The 14,111-nt window shown below is 51.9% G+C and overlaps 5 protein-coding genes across 5 annotated transcripts; 1 reads left to right on the top strand and 4 right to left on the bottom strand.

Moving 5' to 3' along the window:
* Positions 1 to 221: 221 nt before the first annotated feature.
* On the top strand, positions 222 to 661 carry DSM5745_03949 (uncharacterized protein; the record flags this gene model as incomplete). The annotated part of the gene is made up of 2 exons (XM_026745965.1): positions 222 to 414; positions 462 to 661. The coding sequence occupies 2 exons, from the start codon at positions 222 to 224 to the stop codon at positions 659 to 661; spliced, it is 393 nt and encodes a 130-aa protein (XP_026604961.1).
* Positions 662 to 1,856: 1,195 nt separating this feature from the next.
* Positions 1,857 to 2,809, bottom strand: DSM5745_03948 (lipase family protein; the record flags this gene model as incomplete). Its single annotated transcript, XM_026745964.1, has 3 exons — positions 1,857 to 2,445; positions 2,512 to 2,677; positions 2,737 to 2,809. The coding sequence occupies 3 exons, from the start codon at positions 2,807 to 2,809 to the stop codon at positions 1,857 to 1,859; spliced, it is 828 nt and encodes a 275-aa protein (XP_026604960.1).
* A 2,891-nt stretch (positions 2,810 to 5,700) lies between these two features.
* DSM5745_03947 (uncharacterized protein) lies at positions 5,701 to 8,181 on the bottom strand (the record flags this gene model as incomplete). Its single annotated transcript, XM_026745963.1, has 1 exon — positions 5,701 to 8,181. One exon carries the CDS (start codon positions 8,179 to 8,181, stop codon positions 5,701 to 5,703), a length of 2,481 nt encoding a protein of 826 aa, XP_026604959.1.
* A 1,208-nt stretch (positions 8,182 to 9,389) lies between these two features.
* Positions 9,390 to 10,718, bottom strand: DSM5745_03946 (uncharacterized protein; the record flags this gene model as incomplete). Its single annotated transcript, XM_026745962.1, has 1 exon — positions 9,390 to 10,718. One exon carries the CDS (start codon positions 10,716 to 10,718, stop codon positions 9,390 to 9,392), a length of 1,329 nt encoding a protein of 442 aa, XP_026604958.1.
* Positions 10,719 to 12,143: 1,425 nt separating this feature from the next.
* On the bottom strand, positions 12,144 to 13,468 carry DSM5745_03945 (uncharacterized protein; the record flags this gene model as incomplete). The annotated part of the gene is made up of 2 exons (XM_026745961.1): positions 12,144 to 12,997; positions 13,078 to 13,468. The coding sequence occupies 2 exons, from the start codon at positions 13,466 to 13,468 to the stop codon at positions 12,144 to 12,146; spliced, it is 1,245 nt and encodes a 414-aa protein (XP_026604957.1).
* Positions 13,469 to 14,111: the final 643 nt, after the last annotated feature.

The following is a 14,111-nucleotide window of genomic DNA, read 5'->3' as shown; positions in this document are numbered from 1 at the left end:
TACTGCCGTGGTGTAGGTTATCTGCTTCGGGCTCGAAGGTATCGTGGGTGGCGTTAAGATCCCCGCCAATTACGCAGTTTAGGGTAAGTCGGCCTTCAGGGACACGAGGAAAGCACTGAGGAAGAAGTTTCCAGCCATGCCATACTGGCAGAGGAAGAATGGCATCAATCTACCTGCATCAGAGATGGCTTGCGTGAATTTAAGTGTCTCCTGAATCCAGAATGTCAGTAGGCCATCTTGGCTTAGGGATCTACTCTGCTTACCAAACAGCTGATGGCGACCATTCCGAAAACTTCAGCGAGACCACTTGCGGAGGAGCATCGTACGAGGAGCCTGAGATACCGGCCCTATCGAAGGCGATGCCTTCACAACCGGAAGTCAACTCCGTAACCCCCCGGTTGCAAGATCAGACAGGTGAGTGAGTTGCACGGTGATGGAGTAGTAGACTGACAGGTTCTGAGAGCCCAATGGAAACGTGTATGGACTCACTCCGACCGACCTCCTCGAGATCTCGACTGCACTTGTCACGCAAAAGCTCACATGTCCGGGGCCTCTCTTGTTGACAGAGCCGTTTTTTCCGCCTGCCAAACCATTCATCACTGTCCCAATCACCACTCAACTCTGTCTTTACCTTCGCAACCAACGCAGACGGGTTATGTAGCGGTATGTGGTTCGATGAGATATCTTATCTTGAATAAACCAACTGCATAAACTTGCCATTCGCGACACCATGGCCAGACTAATAACTGCCCCCCGGCCTTTGTTACCCTCTCTGCCACGACGTCAAGACACCACGGCCCCTGTCCGTGCGGCTCGATAACGACCTTGCGTCCTGGCACGCTGATATCGATGATGGTGGCTACAGCATTTTGGATCGCGCCGACGCTCTCGGATGTCTTCCTTGCCTTAATCAAGATAGTGCGATCACACTGCGGTTCCGCCAGGTTAGTAGATGAAGGACACATAAAAAACTTGCCTTTGTGGATTTTGCCGAGTTTGACAAGCCCGTCGTTTGTTGCGGAGTTCTAAAACTTGATGACGGGATTCTCATCAGCTATGTGACCAGGGGATTTAGCAGTCGGGCAGAAAGAAGGATTGGACTAGGGCCCAAGGTAAGCTGGAGAGACGTTGTTGAATGAGTCGACTTCTTTAATGGATGGTGAGGCGTTGGTAAAGGTTTTGGGGGTGGGGGTTGACGAAACATGCCCAATTTGAGTAATACGGTACACAAGCAGGTTATTAGGCAATAATATAAGCGCCGGTGATTTCAGCTCCATCCAGTGATCCAGAATAGAAAATCAGCAGCAGCTCGCTGACATTGCAGCAAAAGATTCTAGCTATTCAGTACTGGTGCAAACTTTGGACTTTCCCCCCATGGTCTACTACCTAAGATGCACCCTTTAACAACATTCGATACTTGATTTGGAGATGCTTGCACGCAAGTGAAGCACACCATGGACGGCATTTACTCCCTATATGGCTTGATCCCACCTATTGGTAATCTCCAAAGGCGCGGTTATTTCTACAACAGATCCACGTTACAAGACGAATACATCACATAGACGACACAGGACATCTAACCTACTGATTACAGAGGGAGTATGCTCTACACTAGAGTCCGACGTAGGATGGTGCGATTCCCCGTCCTTAGTCCCTCGAATGCCAGATTCCACCTCCAAAAATACAATCTACCAGCCCATGACACTGATCTAAAGGCGCCTCGCAAACCGTCATATAGCTAAAGTACCACATATGGTCCGAAACGTTGCCTGGTGTTGCAGCAGCGTTTCCGCCCTGGCTGTTGATGCCCTCGACGTGAATAACATCATCAAGCGTGACATCATCCCCAGATTCCGCTAGAATCCAGTACTCAGGCGACGGCTGGCTGTAGTCGTATGGCCACCCCCATGTCGGCGGTAGCCTAGGTACAGGGTCGTTCTTGTGCGTTGCTCTATAGAGCCGGGTGAGCCCGGTTGTCCGCCGCGCGGTCGCAGTGTTTCCGATTTTGGGGGCGCCAAATGTGAACTATTCGTCGGCGAGCAAGTTAGCTTCGCCGGAGGTCCTGAATCTGATGAAGAGACGGAGGAGTTGGAACCCACAAGATCAATCGATCGGTCCCCCCAGCACCCCCGACTCCGCACCAGGGTCGCGCCCATTGTGGCGACCGCGCCACCAAGGCTATGGCCTGTAAAGACAAGTTGATAATCTGGATACTGGGTCACCGCTTGTCGAATCGTCCATAGGACATCGCCCTCGACGGATTTCCACGAGGCCCAGAACCCGGCGTGCACGTAGCAGTTCGGACAGAGAAGCCAATCCCAATACGCGAGGAAGTTGAGGTCCGCGCGCCAGTTCTGGCTGGATGTGCTTCCTCGAAACACGAGGACGATTAGCTTGCGGAAGTTGTCGAGGGCTAGGTATCCGGTTACGTCGCCTAGCCCTCGACTGGGGTTTCAATACGGTCAGTAGCTGTTCTGAGTCGGGGTATCAGTCTCGTGGGCCGGTACGTACTTCTGAAACTCGTACAGAGTCGTGTCACCGTAGTATGTGAGCAGGGGGCAGCCGTAGTCGCATGTAATGAGCGACGAATCGGTGGAGTTGTTGTTCTGGTCGCAGCCGGAGGCCGCGGCGTACTGGGCGAAGATGTCGAAGCGTTCAAGCAGAGCCTCATTGATATCTGGACCCTATATATTTAGCGTCGTCTATTAATTGGGTGTGAGCAACGGCTTAGCATACCTTGGCCGTTAGATGGGATCACCCATGATAGGAGTAAGCCTGCCGCGTAAAGGACCGTTGTTCGAGGTGTCATGGTGAGTCTGTATGCCGTTGAATATCAGCGAGAAATGCAAGGTCGTCCACACAGATTTATCGCGAGATGAATCAAAGAGTTCGAGGGAAAATACATCTTTTGAGGTACCTTACCGATCCTACCCTAGGTATCATGCGCGGTGCTCGGCCGGGGTCAACACGCAAGTGGTAACTATAATCAAATCAGAGTTTGACAACGATACTGGATGGAACAGAATGTCAGTTGAGTTTGTATGATTGTGAGATCTAAAAGACCCTTTACCTTGTGGCACAACCGCATGGCGCAAAGTTATCCATGTTCCTGTATCTCCGGATGGTTCCGCGTGGCCTTGTAGCAGCCGTCGTTGGTGGAATCAGCTCTCACTCGGTCGTCATCACATGTGCAGGTCGCGCGACGGTCAGCGCTCGGGTTTAGCAAAGCTTTGAAGCTTTTCTGCGAGGGGACTGGTCTGATGAGTCATGACTGAGCAGATGACGCGATCGCAGGCTTCGTTGGATACATCGGTGATGGAGCGATTTTGAATCTGTCCTGTGTTTCAGGTAAGCCCCCTATAGCCGCATATGGCTCACTATATGCAGATTGTGATTGATGTATGATGACTGACCTTGGATGTTGAAATGAAGAAATCGTGACCCATCAAGACTAAGTGACTTTGTGAGCAGGGACTTTGCACCATCCACTGATTAATGAAAACGAAGGCTATCGAATCCTCAAATAAGTTATTGCCTGGAGATTTGAACGGAGATCATCGAATTCCAACGGGTCTGCCAATGATGATGGCCAAGTTGGTTGAGGGTGAGTGTCTCCTTCCCGGACGGCTTAGACATTCCGCTCTCCTGTCTTCCGCCCCGCATGCTCATCTCGACATGAACAAGCTTCAGATAATGGTTGAGCATCCCGAACTTCTTTTACAGATGCTATCGTTCCTGCTCCCTTTCAAACATGGGGGATTCAACTGTCATGAGCATGATTCTTATCTGCCACCGCTCGGTTTTTGCAGCCCGCCGAAAGCACCCTTCTCCCAAACCAAGTTCCGGCAGAGCACCATTCGCCGAAACAGCCGGATGAATGCTGATGAATTGCTAGTCAGTACCTTGTTCAATGCGTGCCCTGATAAAAACGCAGCGCTTCAACTTTGCCAGGTAATCTTCCCGGCGACACTTGGGAACTGGATGGCTCAAACCTACAGATTGCTACTACATCTGCCGTGCATGGTGCCTGCCCGTCATTCTTAGATTTGGTCAGTGAGGGAGGAACGAGAGCCGGAGAAGCGAGAGCTGAGAAATGGACAAGGAGGTGGATGGAAGGGCTCGAAGCGAGCACGTTACAGAGGTACACTTCCAACACCTACAAACCCTCAGATGATTTGGAAATCATTACTCAACCACAACCACTGGACTAACAAGGACGTCTCCTAGTTGGAAAATAACAGTGCTAAGCCTCCTCCTTTGATTCGTGCCTCCGTCCGTCCCTCCAGCTCGTCGTCGATCCTTCCTCCATTCATCCGCCGCGTTTTGTATCAATCGGCGAATTCGATTTTTACATACTATGGCCCCAAGGAAATACCCCTTCTCGCCTAAACCCCGTCCTGCTGCGAGATTCACGCCGCATACAATGTTGGCCTCACGGTGCTTAACTAGGACCTTTGGACAGCGGGCCTCTGTGGCAGTGAAGCAGCGACGACGGTTCTCGCTGAGAGATTACTTCGCCAGACTTGAAGGTTGGAATCTGTCACAGCAGTCACAACAAAGGTAAGATTACCAAGATGCTGGAAACTCAAATTGAATCCCAAGGTTAAGAATTTATCAATCTATTAGGCAGCGATGGTCGTTACCGAGGAGAACGCCTGGCTCACGCGTCAATCGGGGACACCATCTACATTCAAAGGACACAAATAACGCCATCCATACGCCTTGTCAGAAAGTAAGACCTCCAGCGCACTTTGGGCGTCTTGAAACCCTCCAGTGGCAGGAATGATTGGTTCGCGAGACCCCGGTTCCAGGGACAACGTCCGCGGATGCGAAATACCCAACCTTTGAGGCCCGTTCTTCGTATTCCAAGAAGGGATACGGCGTCTTTAATCAACGTGAGCTACTTAGCTAGAACTTCAGGTCTGCACCGAGCTCCGCTGCTCTCTGACCGGATTGTTAGGATATCGCCATCCATGTCGCCGGACAACTTGCGAGATTCATCAATATATTTCTCTCAATGTTGTTCGCAATCCACATCGAGAATAATAGTCAACGGGGTCTTGGAGGTGAGAGAGCTAATGGGGTTGTTTTGCTGTCCTACCTGCGCACTGGCTACGTATACGGAGCGATCGAGAACCATCCATCCATAAATCTAGGATTCGGGTGAGAAATACCCCGCCTCGTGTTATTGTGATCCAAGACAGTTGGATAAAGATATACTGCTCACTAGGCCCTATCTCCGACCACCGTATTCGTTGACATCGCAACTGGAGAAACAGGCCCTCTCGTAAACGGTGGATGCATCCGGCGCGAGATCTACTTGACCAAGCCCTTGGATGGAAAGCAAAAACCGTTGCGTCTACCTTGAATTCGAGAAAAGAAAAGAGAAACAACATCTTATGGGGAGTTGAGATTCGTATCCTAGAGCTCTGTAGCTGCTCACCCAACCCAGTTACTAGGTAGATACATGACCATTCGATCAATCTCAACGATACAATTTAGTCCCGGAAAAGGATAACGAAAGCATGATAGACAGTCACAAATGAAACATGAAAATGAAAAGAGAATACGTCCCTGCTGACAGTGTCCAACGCGAATCCAAGATATGGTATCGTATCCAGACACCTCGTGCAACAAAGTAACCTTAATCCAGGATGCAGAGAACAACTGCAAGATGCACCCGGCAAGGCAATAAACCTTCTACCAACGATGATCGAAATCAGGATCAGTGCGAAGCCTCTCACCACGAACAGCCTCCATCGCCTCCGCAAGCGTAGAACCAAGGAAGATGAATCCAGGAGGGAATTCATCGCCAGGGCGGACGCCATTCGGAAGCTCCAGCTCCATCCCGTCTTCGACAATAACGTACTCCTCGGGAGAGTCAGTGCGTTCGGTGCCTGTGGACTCGTTCACCAGGGTCACTGAAGTTGAGGCCTCGTCTTCGTCGGCGCTGGTTGAGTTCACGAGAGTGCCGGAGGTCTCGGCCTCGTCGCCAGTGCTCTCATCTTCAAACAATGCATCGTAAAGGTCAAATAGATCACCAACTGTACTCTCGCCCAACTCGTCGTCAGTGGCATCATATAGATCGTCATACGTAGTCGCGTTCTCCTTCGCGTCAGGGGCCTCAGAATGCTCGTCCCACTGCTCCACAAACGCGGCAAGGGCTTCGCACTCGCTTTCTTCCTCGGCATCCTCATCGGGGATATCTGAAGCATCGGTCAACCTAGTCTCGGTAGTCGTGGACGATGCAGTCGCGGCATTTGAGTCTACGGATGGGGGGATTGCTTCGCGTGCTGCCTGGAGATGATACTTGTGGGCATTGGGAGGTTCGGACACCGTGGCAGCGGTAGTTGTGAACGGTCCAGCAACGGTATCATGGACTTCAGGTGGAGCTGAATCAGTAATGCTATCCTCGAAAATAGCGAGAGCGTTGTCGAGCTCTTGAGTGAGATTGAGGACTCGATAGACATCGTCGACGATCCCGTCCAGACTGAGCTTGATGTCGTTTCGGATCTTTAGGAGCGAATCCAAGGCTGGATTCTTGCCCAGCGAGCCGCGGGTCGTCGGGAGATGTCCTTCATCGGCGGGGGCTTTGTTGATGATGCCGTTGGCGCCGTGTTCACTGCCCTCGTGGCCTTGAGAGCTCACAGGGACCGCGAAGCTACCGCCGGCACGTGCACCAAGCCAGCGGGCATCACATCGCATCAATGTCTCGACTTCTGCAAGGGCTTCTGGGGACAAGTTGAGCGCGCCCGTTTGAGGGTCACGGAGGGGGGTGTCAAAATCAATGATCCCCGACCACAGGCCCATCTGGTACGCGAGCACATCTGACTCTGTATCGGGGACGGGCTGTTCATTGATGGTGGTCTCGGGCTCCTCCGCCACGGGAGAGCGATTCTCCTTGTCCGAGTCGTTGTCATCGTCTTCTGTGTTTGAATCGTCGGAGTTTGACTCGTCGTCCGAGGAGGCATGAGTAGCTGAAGAAATGGCGTCGTTACCGTTGTTCTGGTGAACGGCGCGGGGGGCATTGCGGAGATAGTATTCCACATTGTTGAGGATGATGTGGTTTGGCATTGTGGGCGCAATGAGATGGGCTTTTGCCATAGCCTCACTGAATATGCCAACTATTGCGTTGATCTGTTCCGGCACGGTCATCGGGAGCTGGGTGTTGTTTTCCGCAGCGTCCGAGACATTAATTGCGTTCTGTGCATCCGAGGACTCATTTGGCTTGCTGCAGGAAGGTACGCAAATGTCGTTGCCCGCCTCATCCTCAGAGCCGTCAAACTCAGTCTCCGCGATCGTGGTCAATTCGGAGTCGGGCGACGAGATTTCATCACCCCGATAAATGTACTCATTGCCGGCACCACCAGTCGCCTTAGCTGCAGCTGTACCTGTACCAAAGCACTCCACCGCAGTCTTGAGAACATCCTTGTACGTATTCTCGAAGTAATCCTCGACCCACTCCATCCCGTTCGAGTAAATGAAAGGGCGCAGCATGTCAAAGTCAACCACTTCAAACCACGCCTTGCGATCCTGCGGCAGATTGGCGGCAACTTCGGAGATAGCTTCGCGGATCAGCGAGCGAAGACGCGCTTCCTTCTCGGGGTCAGCGGTTGGATTAGGCACAAGCACGCCCTTCTCGTTCTCGGGCTCAGGACGGGGTCCAGATTGGGAGGTGAGAGGGGGCTTGGGAAGACTTTCTTCGAACTCCTCGAGTTTCCAAATAATCGCGTACGCTTTCATCAGGGCAGGCTGGATCTCCTCCTTGAAGATCTGCGCAGTGTACTCAGGACCACGCTGTTCTTCCTCGCCGCGGGAAATAAGGATAAGCGCTTCGACGACGTCCATCATGTGGAGGTACATGCTCTTCAGCGAGATGACGAGGTACTTCTGGTCATACTCCGACACAACGGCTAAGCGCGGGTGGTCAAAATTGAGGGCATCGAACCCCATGGCATCGACCCATTTCTTGAAGCGTTCGAACATCTCAGCCATGAGCCCCGGGTTACGCGATATATTCTCAAGGTTCACACCCCCGAACAGGTCGTCGTCGAGAACTCCTTTGGCGATGATGGTGAGGCGGGAGATGCTGGTGCAGATGGTTTCGATGGATTCCTCCTGATTGAGTGCGTCGCGTGTCAGGTTATGCGCGGCCAGCGCATCCTTGATACGTGTTGCCATGCTGGCTTGCGGAAAAGAGTTGATTAGAATACAGTTCTGGAGGTTGGTTTGATGAGCGGAGAAAAAATGTAATGATGAAGATGGAGAGGGATGAGAAATGGGCGATCAATTTCCGGGGGAAAGTCGTTGCCTTTATAGGTTGTTTGGCGGAGGCTGGCAAACGGTAATCCCAGCTGGAGCCAAAGAGCCATGAGTGAATGGAGTTGTGAATGAAGGCAGGCTGACAGCAAGACTGGAAGTCCAGGTGATGTGCCAGTCACGGACGTGGGGGTTTACCATCAGGCACAGACCATAAAGCTGTTTGGGGAGGGATTGAAAACTACACAAAGCTGATCTTTGCTTTACTGACTGATTGTAGTTGGATGAGGATCTGAAGGCCCAGAATCTGTGTTGAGGTGGATAACGTACAGGGAGCTACGCTCCGTCATGTTTGGGACTGCCTGGAGGAAACAGCACCAATTTGAATCGGCCCGGCAAACGTGCCATAGCTTGCAAAAATGGTACTTCCAAGCAACTCTTGCTCCCTTGAGCTCTGGGAATCCCCTAAGTGTTATGAGATGGAGTGAAATCTAATCGCGTTGGCGGGCCTGATAACAATGAAGCCTTTAGGCCGTCATTCTAACAACAACCGTGATCGTAACGCCCCGAAAGGCTCTATGGGATGGCTTTTCATGGCCTTGAGATATTTAAAATGCAAGCGCTTCTGGACCTCATGTGATAAAGCGTTTCTTTAAGGAGTCGATTGTAATTCTAGCCGCTCATCCTCTACGTAACTTAGATATATAGTTGGACCTCAGCTATACAACCCACGTCTGTTCAAGATTTAGAATCCATACTTCTCGCGAGCTAAATTATAGGCCGACATATCCTGGTATCCTTAGTTGTACTGTAGACGTGCCGTTTCGAGAATGATTTGAATAGAATGATCACAGTTTGATTCAACTAAATGTTGACGGATACATATTGTGTTCCTGATGATCGCGAAAGAAAAGAAAAGAAAAGAAAACACTGGCCAACAAGGTCTTGTTTGAGTTGCCAATGACAAAAATGCCCGATGCCTGTCCGCGTATCTATCCAGACGCCCTAAGATAGACCAATAGGTACGCCAAGTCATACAGAGTGCTCAGACTTCAGCAGACCAGCATGCTACACTGAAAACGAAAAAAAGCTGATGAAAAGAAAAAACAAATAACAAAAACGTGAGACATCTAATCGCGCCAGACCCCCAAAGCCCTAAAATGCTGGCGCAGAACCCTAAACGTCGTATCCGCCGGATGCGAGAACTCTGCATACATCAACAAGATACCATCGGCGATGAAGCCGCCGTGGGCGTCACCCTCCGCATGTCCTTCTCCAGACGGTAGAATGTTCTCAAGGTACTCGATCCCGCGGTTTTGCGCGATGTACTGCAGGGCCTCGGTGAGGTTCGCTTCGATGAATGGGCGGAGCGTGTTCTCGATTCGGGTCAGGTGTGTTTGGAGCACGGTGTTGAAGCGGGTTTCGTCGACTTGCTCGTTGGCGGCTGCGGGGTTGTTAGGGCCGAGGGCGCTGGGAGGGTGGATGTCGAGGTGGGAGGTGATGTTTTGGTTGTGGTTGACGTCGGCGGCGAATGCGAGGGGGTTGGCGTTGGCTTCAGCTTGAGCTTGAGCGTCCAGAGGGTTGAGCGTATGCCCAGCGAACTCAGCAATGTAGTTCGGGATTGCGTGCTGGAACGCCTGATAGCCTCCGTCGTCAGAGTCTTCTTCAACCTCGTAATCGCCGTCCTCGTCAACTCCAGCTTGAACTTGAGCCCCGTCGTCCTCGTCGCTCTCGCTCTCACCCTCGCTTTCCGCGTCAGTCTCCGGGATAGAAAGGACATCGAGACCCTGGACGGAATCCTCCGAAAGCCCTGCCTGCTCTGCGCACACCCAGAGGTTATGGATCGTGGTATTGGCGTTCCCCAGGGCCGGTCCCAGATACGAAGGGCAGATCCGCTCCATGTACTCCTGTCCTTTGCCATTCTCAGCCCCCTGCGCAAGCCGAATCATCACGTCGACGACCTTGAACATCTGCCGCTGCAGCTTCCACATCTCAGCGCGGATCTCGGCCATGCCCTTGTCGCCAAGCTCAACAAGCTGCGTGGCAGGCGGATGGCCATTCTGCATCTGCCACCTCAGTCCAACGACCACGGCCGCCGCATCAGCTGCCCTAAAGTTCGTGCTGAGTTCTGCTGGTTCTAGGGACGCCAGTGGGCTTAGGTGGTAGGGGACACTTCTGCGGTTGACGCGGCGGGTGGTATTCAGCCCTGCGGCATGCAGCCATTTGTAGAAACGCTCGAAGTCCTTGTAGACTGAGGCGGCGATGTAGATTGTGGGGACGCTGTTGGGGCCGGACGACATCATGCTCACGGTTGATTTCATGAGGTATTCGATTGAGAAGCCGAGCGTGAGGACGCAGGGGTTGGAGTTGTCGGTGAAGCGGTCTTTGACTTCTTGGATGAGGTGCTCGACTTTGTAGGAGACGCTGTTGCGGTTGGGGACGTGGAGGGGGATGCCCATTTTGGCGAAGTAGTAGGAGTATTGTAATGATGTAGATGCAAAAATGGAATCCAAAGGTACAATAGAGTATAATGGAGGAGAATGATGGAGGAAGAATAGTTGTAAAAGGAAGAAATGGAAGCTCGGAGAGATTGGAACGACCTGGAGATATAGAAGGGATCATTGACGTTCTGCGGTCTACCAGGCTAGGAGAAGGCATCAATGAGACACTACGGCAGTGAATGAAGCCGCTTGACGTGAAGCTGAAGCTATATCTGCTCATCTTGGAGTCTGGTTCGACGTCCCAACCAGCCAACCAGCTCGGCCCAATGCGATGTGTGGAGTTGTATACAGGCACTAACCCTAGAATCTGCCCCGGGAGTGAATGAGGGGCGAAGAGTAAGCGACGTCATGGTCCTAGAGAGAGATCAGGAGTAAGGGAGAGACGCCCGGGCCGGTCAAGCAAGAGACTCCGACAAGATTCGACGGGCTGCACAGTGCTATGGCCTTGATAGCGTTAGAGCAGATTGACCTTCAGTGGGAGAGCTGGTCTACTGATTTAGGTGGAAGTGGGATAGCTCGAAGACAGCGGCTTCGCTCCCTGTCCGCATGAGGGTCTGCCCTAGCACCGGCGATCATTTGTACTAAGAACCCCTGCATCCTCTGCGTCTACTGCTTCTTCCGCTCCCCGTAACAGTTGAGTAAGGGGTATAGGAAACAAGAACTATTGGATTACAATGACACCGGTTACACGCATGTCGAAAACGCGGTATCCAAGCGGGCATTATAGACGCTTTTGAAAGCCCCTAATCCCCAACAGATATACATTGTAGAGCCGAGAGTACCGCTGCTTAATGCTCTTTACCATGCTCCATCTATCCATACACTACGACTACAAACGACGAAGCAATGCAACCACCGCGGAGCCTCCGGCCGGCAGACGCAGGACTCTCTCAGCACGTGGAGGCATTCATGCTGGAAGGGCTTGAGCCAGACGGGATAAACCTTGAAAGAGATATGTAATTGGAGAATGTAGTGGCTAGCTACCCTGGGTACTGAGCGAAATTGTGAACATAACATGAACTAAAAGAATACATGCTAAAGACTTCTCGTTTTGCTTTCCAAAGGGCTCGGACAACAAATATCCAATCAACTGCATGTACAAATATGCATGATTGTACACCAGGTCCCAATTGATCTTAGCGTAAAAGATGTTGTTCAAGTCTTCGGCAAGGTGATGTTCGTGTTTCCAAAAGCACCCTGGTGAAACAAGACTGGACCCATAGACGCAACAGAGAATGAATAAATACAATAGATATGAAGGGAAATAACGAACTGCAAGAGCGTTAGCGACCTCCACACCAAGAGAGAGAATAATCACATACCAAGCGCCCAATGTTCCAGCCGACGGGCCAGTCCAATTCCATCCAAGCCAGAATCCAAACCCTAACCTGCGATGCGCCATCCCCCCGCACGCAACACATCATCAGCGCGAAAATTCAACAGATTGTAAACAACCATATTCAGCATCGCGGGGCTTCCGTGCGGCGGAACGAACTCCCTCTTGCGCCTGACCCACGGAGCCCAGTTCTCCTTGTGGAAGAATGCCACGCCAACGGCCACAAACACGCGCCCCCAGTGGATGGCCGGGTGTGCCCTCATTAGGCTCAGTACGTACCGTTCATTGGCGTCCTCGAACATGTTTCCTTCCACGAGGGGTGGGTCCATGATGACTGGCCACAGAGTGCGGGGACGGGGATTGGGGCGCTGGAGGGGGATGGGTTGGGTTTGGGGGGTGGGGGGTTGGATGGTGGGTTCGCTGGGTGCTAACGCTGCCGGGCGCTCGGACGGAATGGTTTCAGGCTCGGAGTCGATGGTTTCCGGGTACTCCAGCTCCTGAGGCTCTTCTGCGTCTTCTGCGCCTGGAGAATCCACATTCCAGTCCGCCGGCTCGGTAGCGGTCTCACTGTTCCCCGTCCCACCGGCGTCCGCGTCATCGACGTCTGCATCATGTCCAGGTGTGCTCTCAGGCTGGACAAGCGGCGACCTCAACCACCTCTCCATCTCCCACAGGAACCCCGTGACTCGATACGCGTCGTGGAAGTGGGCGATCATTTGGGCGGCGGCGGCGCCAATATGGTCTTCGCCCATCCCGTCTGCCTGAGCCTGCGCCAGAGTCGCGAGGCTGTTCAGTGCCTCAATCATGTATTCGAGGATCCGGCCCATGTTATGATGGAAGACTTCGAGATGATCTTCGGTCGGGGCGTTGTATGACTTCGTCCAGGCGTTGGGTTCGGTCTCTGTGTGGATATCTGTGCGTTAGCGTGGGTTCCATCAAGCACTCTCTAGGTATGATCTCGAAGGCAAGGTGGTGGTTTACCTTTGGACTCAGTGTCGGTGTTTGAAGTTGTACTTCCAACCAGGCTCTGGCTCTCACTCTTACTCCCCTCCTCATCTACCCAAGCCCAACCCATTGTACGCACCCACTCGTAAAACTTCTCGAACCGCAGGAGGATTCGGGCGGGGTTTGGAACAGGGTGATCGTTGGCCTCCTGCTCCGTGATTCCGAAGCGTTCGAAGGCTCGATCGAACTCCCCTGAGGTAACAATGCTTGTGAACATATGCATTAAGTGTGTGATATTTTGTGGAACCTCAGAGAGCTTGGGGGCGGGTGCGAAGGATTCTCTCGCGACCTGCAGCTGTAGTCTAACGTGGGCTGCGAGTATCTGCGCTTGTCTCCCCGGTGGGATTCCCATATTCGGGGGACACATGGTTTGAGGTTTTCTAGAGGTTGGGGTAGGTTGGTATGATGTTGAACTAGGACATTCGAGAAATGATCAAGGTGTAGGAATGAGGTTTTAGTTAAAAAGCTAGAGTGGAAAGTAAAAGAGCGTTTGACGGTGAGGACTGCCTGTTTGAATCATGATATGTGCAAAGAGGATTTAGTGAATGGGTAAGCCATATATGGCCCATTCACTCTCCTAAAGAAGCACAAGCAGTGCAGCAATTTACAACTCTTTATCCGAGCCCACTAGACTTTCTGAGCTCATTAAAGCAGTTATGCAACCCATCAAAGAAATACAAAGGTTGAAACTCGTGGAAGAATTATCCATATCAGGAGCACTCAAGCTAGATTAAGCCCCAATACGGAGAAGCTACGGCAACGAATATTTTCTGAACTAAAAGCCCTTTACTGTGGAAGTGGATAGAAATTCTGGAGAAAAAATGGTAGATAAAAACAAAGACTAGCTTTCTAGGTACATGAGCTTTGTTCGCAAATCGCGGTAACTAGCTAATCTAAACCGCTTCTGTTCCATCCCGGTTTCCATCCAATCTGATAATGAGTTATTGTCTATGGTATGGTAGTCTTGAGTATTCCCGCTTGTTGAAATGTACTCTAGTGAATCGAGCCTT

The sequence above is a fragment of the Aspergillus mulundensis genome (genome assembly GCF_003369625.1).
Source record: "Aspergillus mulundensis strain DSM 5745 chromosome Unknown scaffold_3, whole genome shotgun sequence".
NCBI classification, from domain to species: domain Eukaryota; kingdom Fungi; phylum Ascomycota; class Eurotiomycetes; order Eurotiales; family Aspergillaceae; genus Aspergillus; species Aspergillus mulundensis.
The sequence above is the reverse complement of the archived record's forward strand: the minus strand, read 5'-3'. Positions and strand labels throughout refer to the sequence as shown.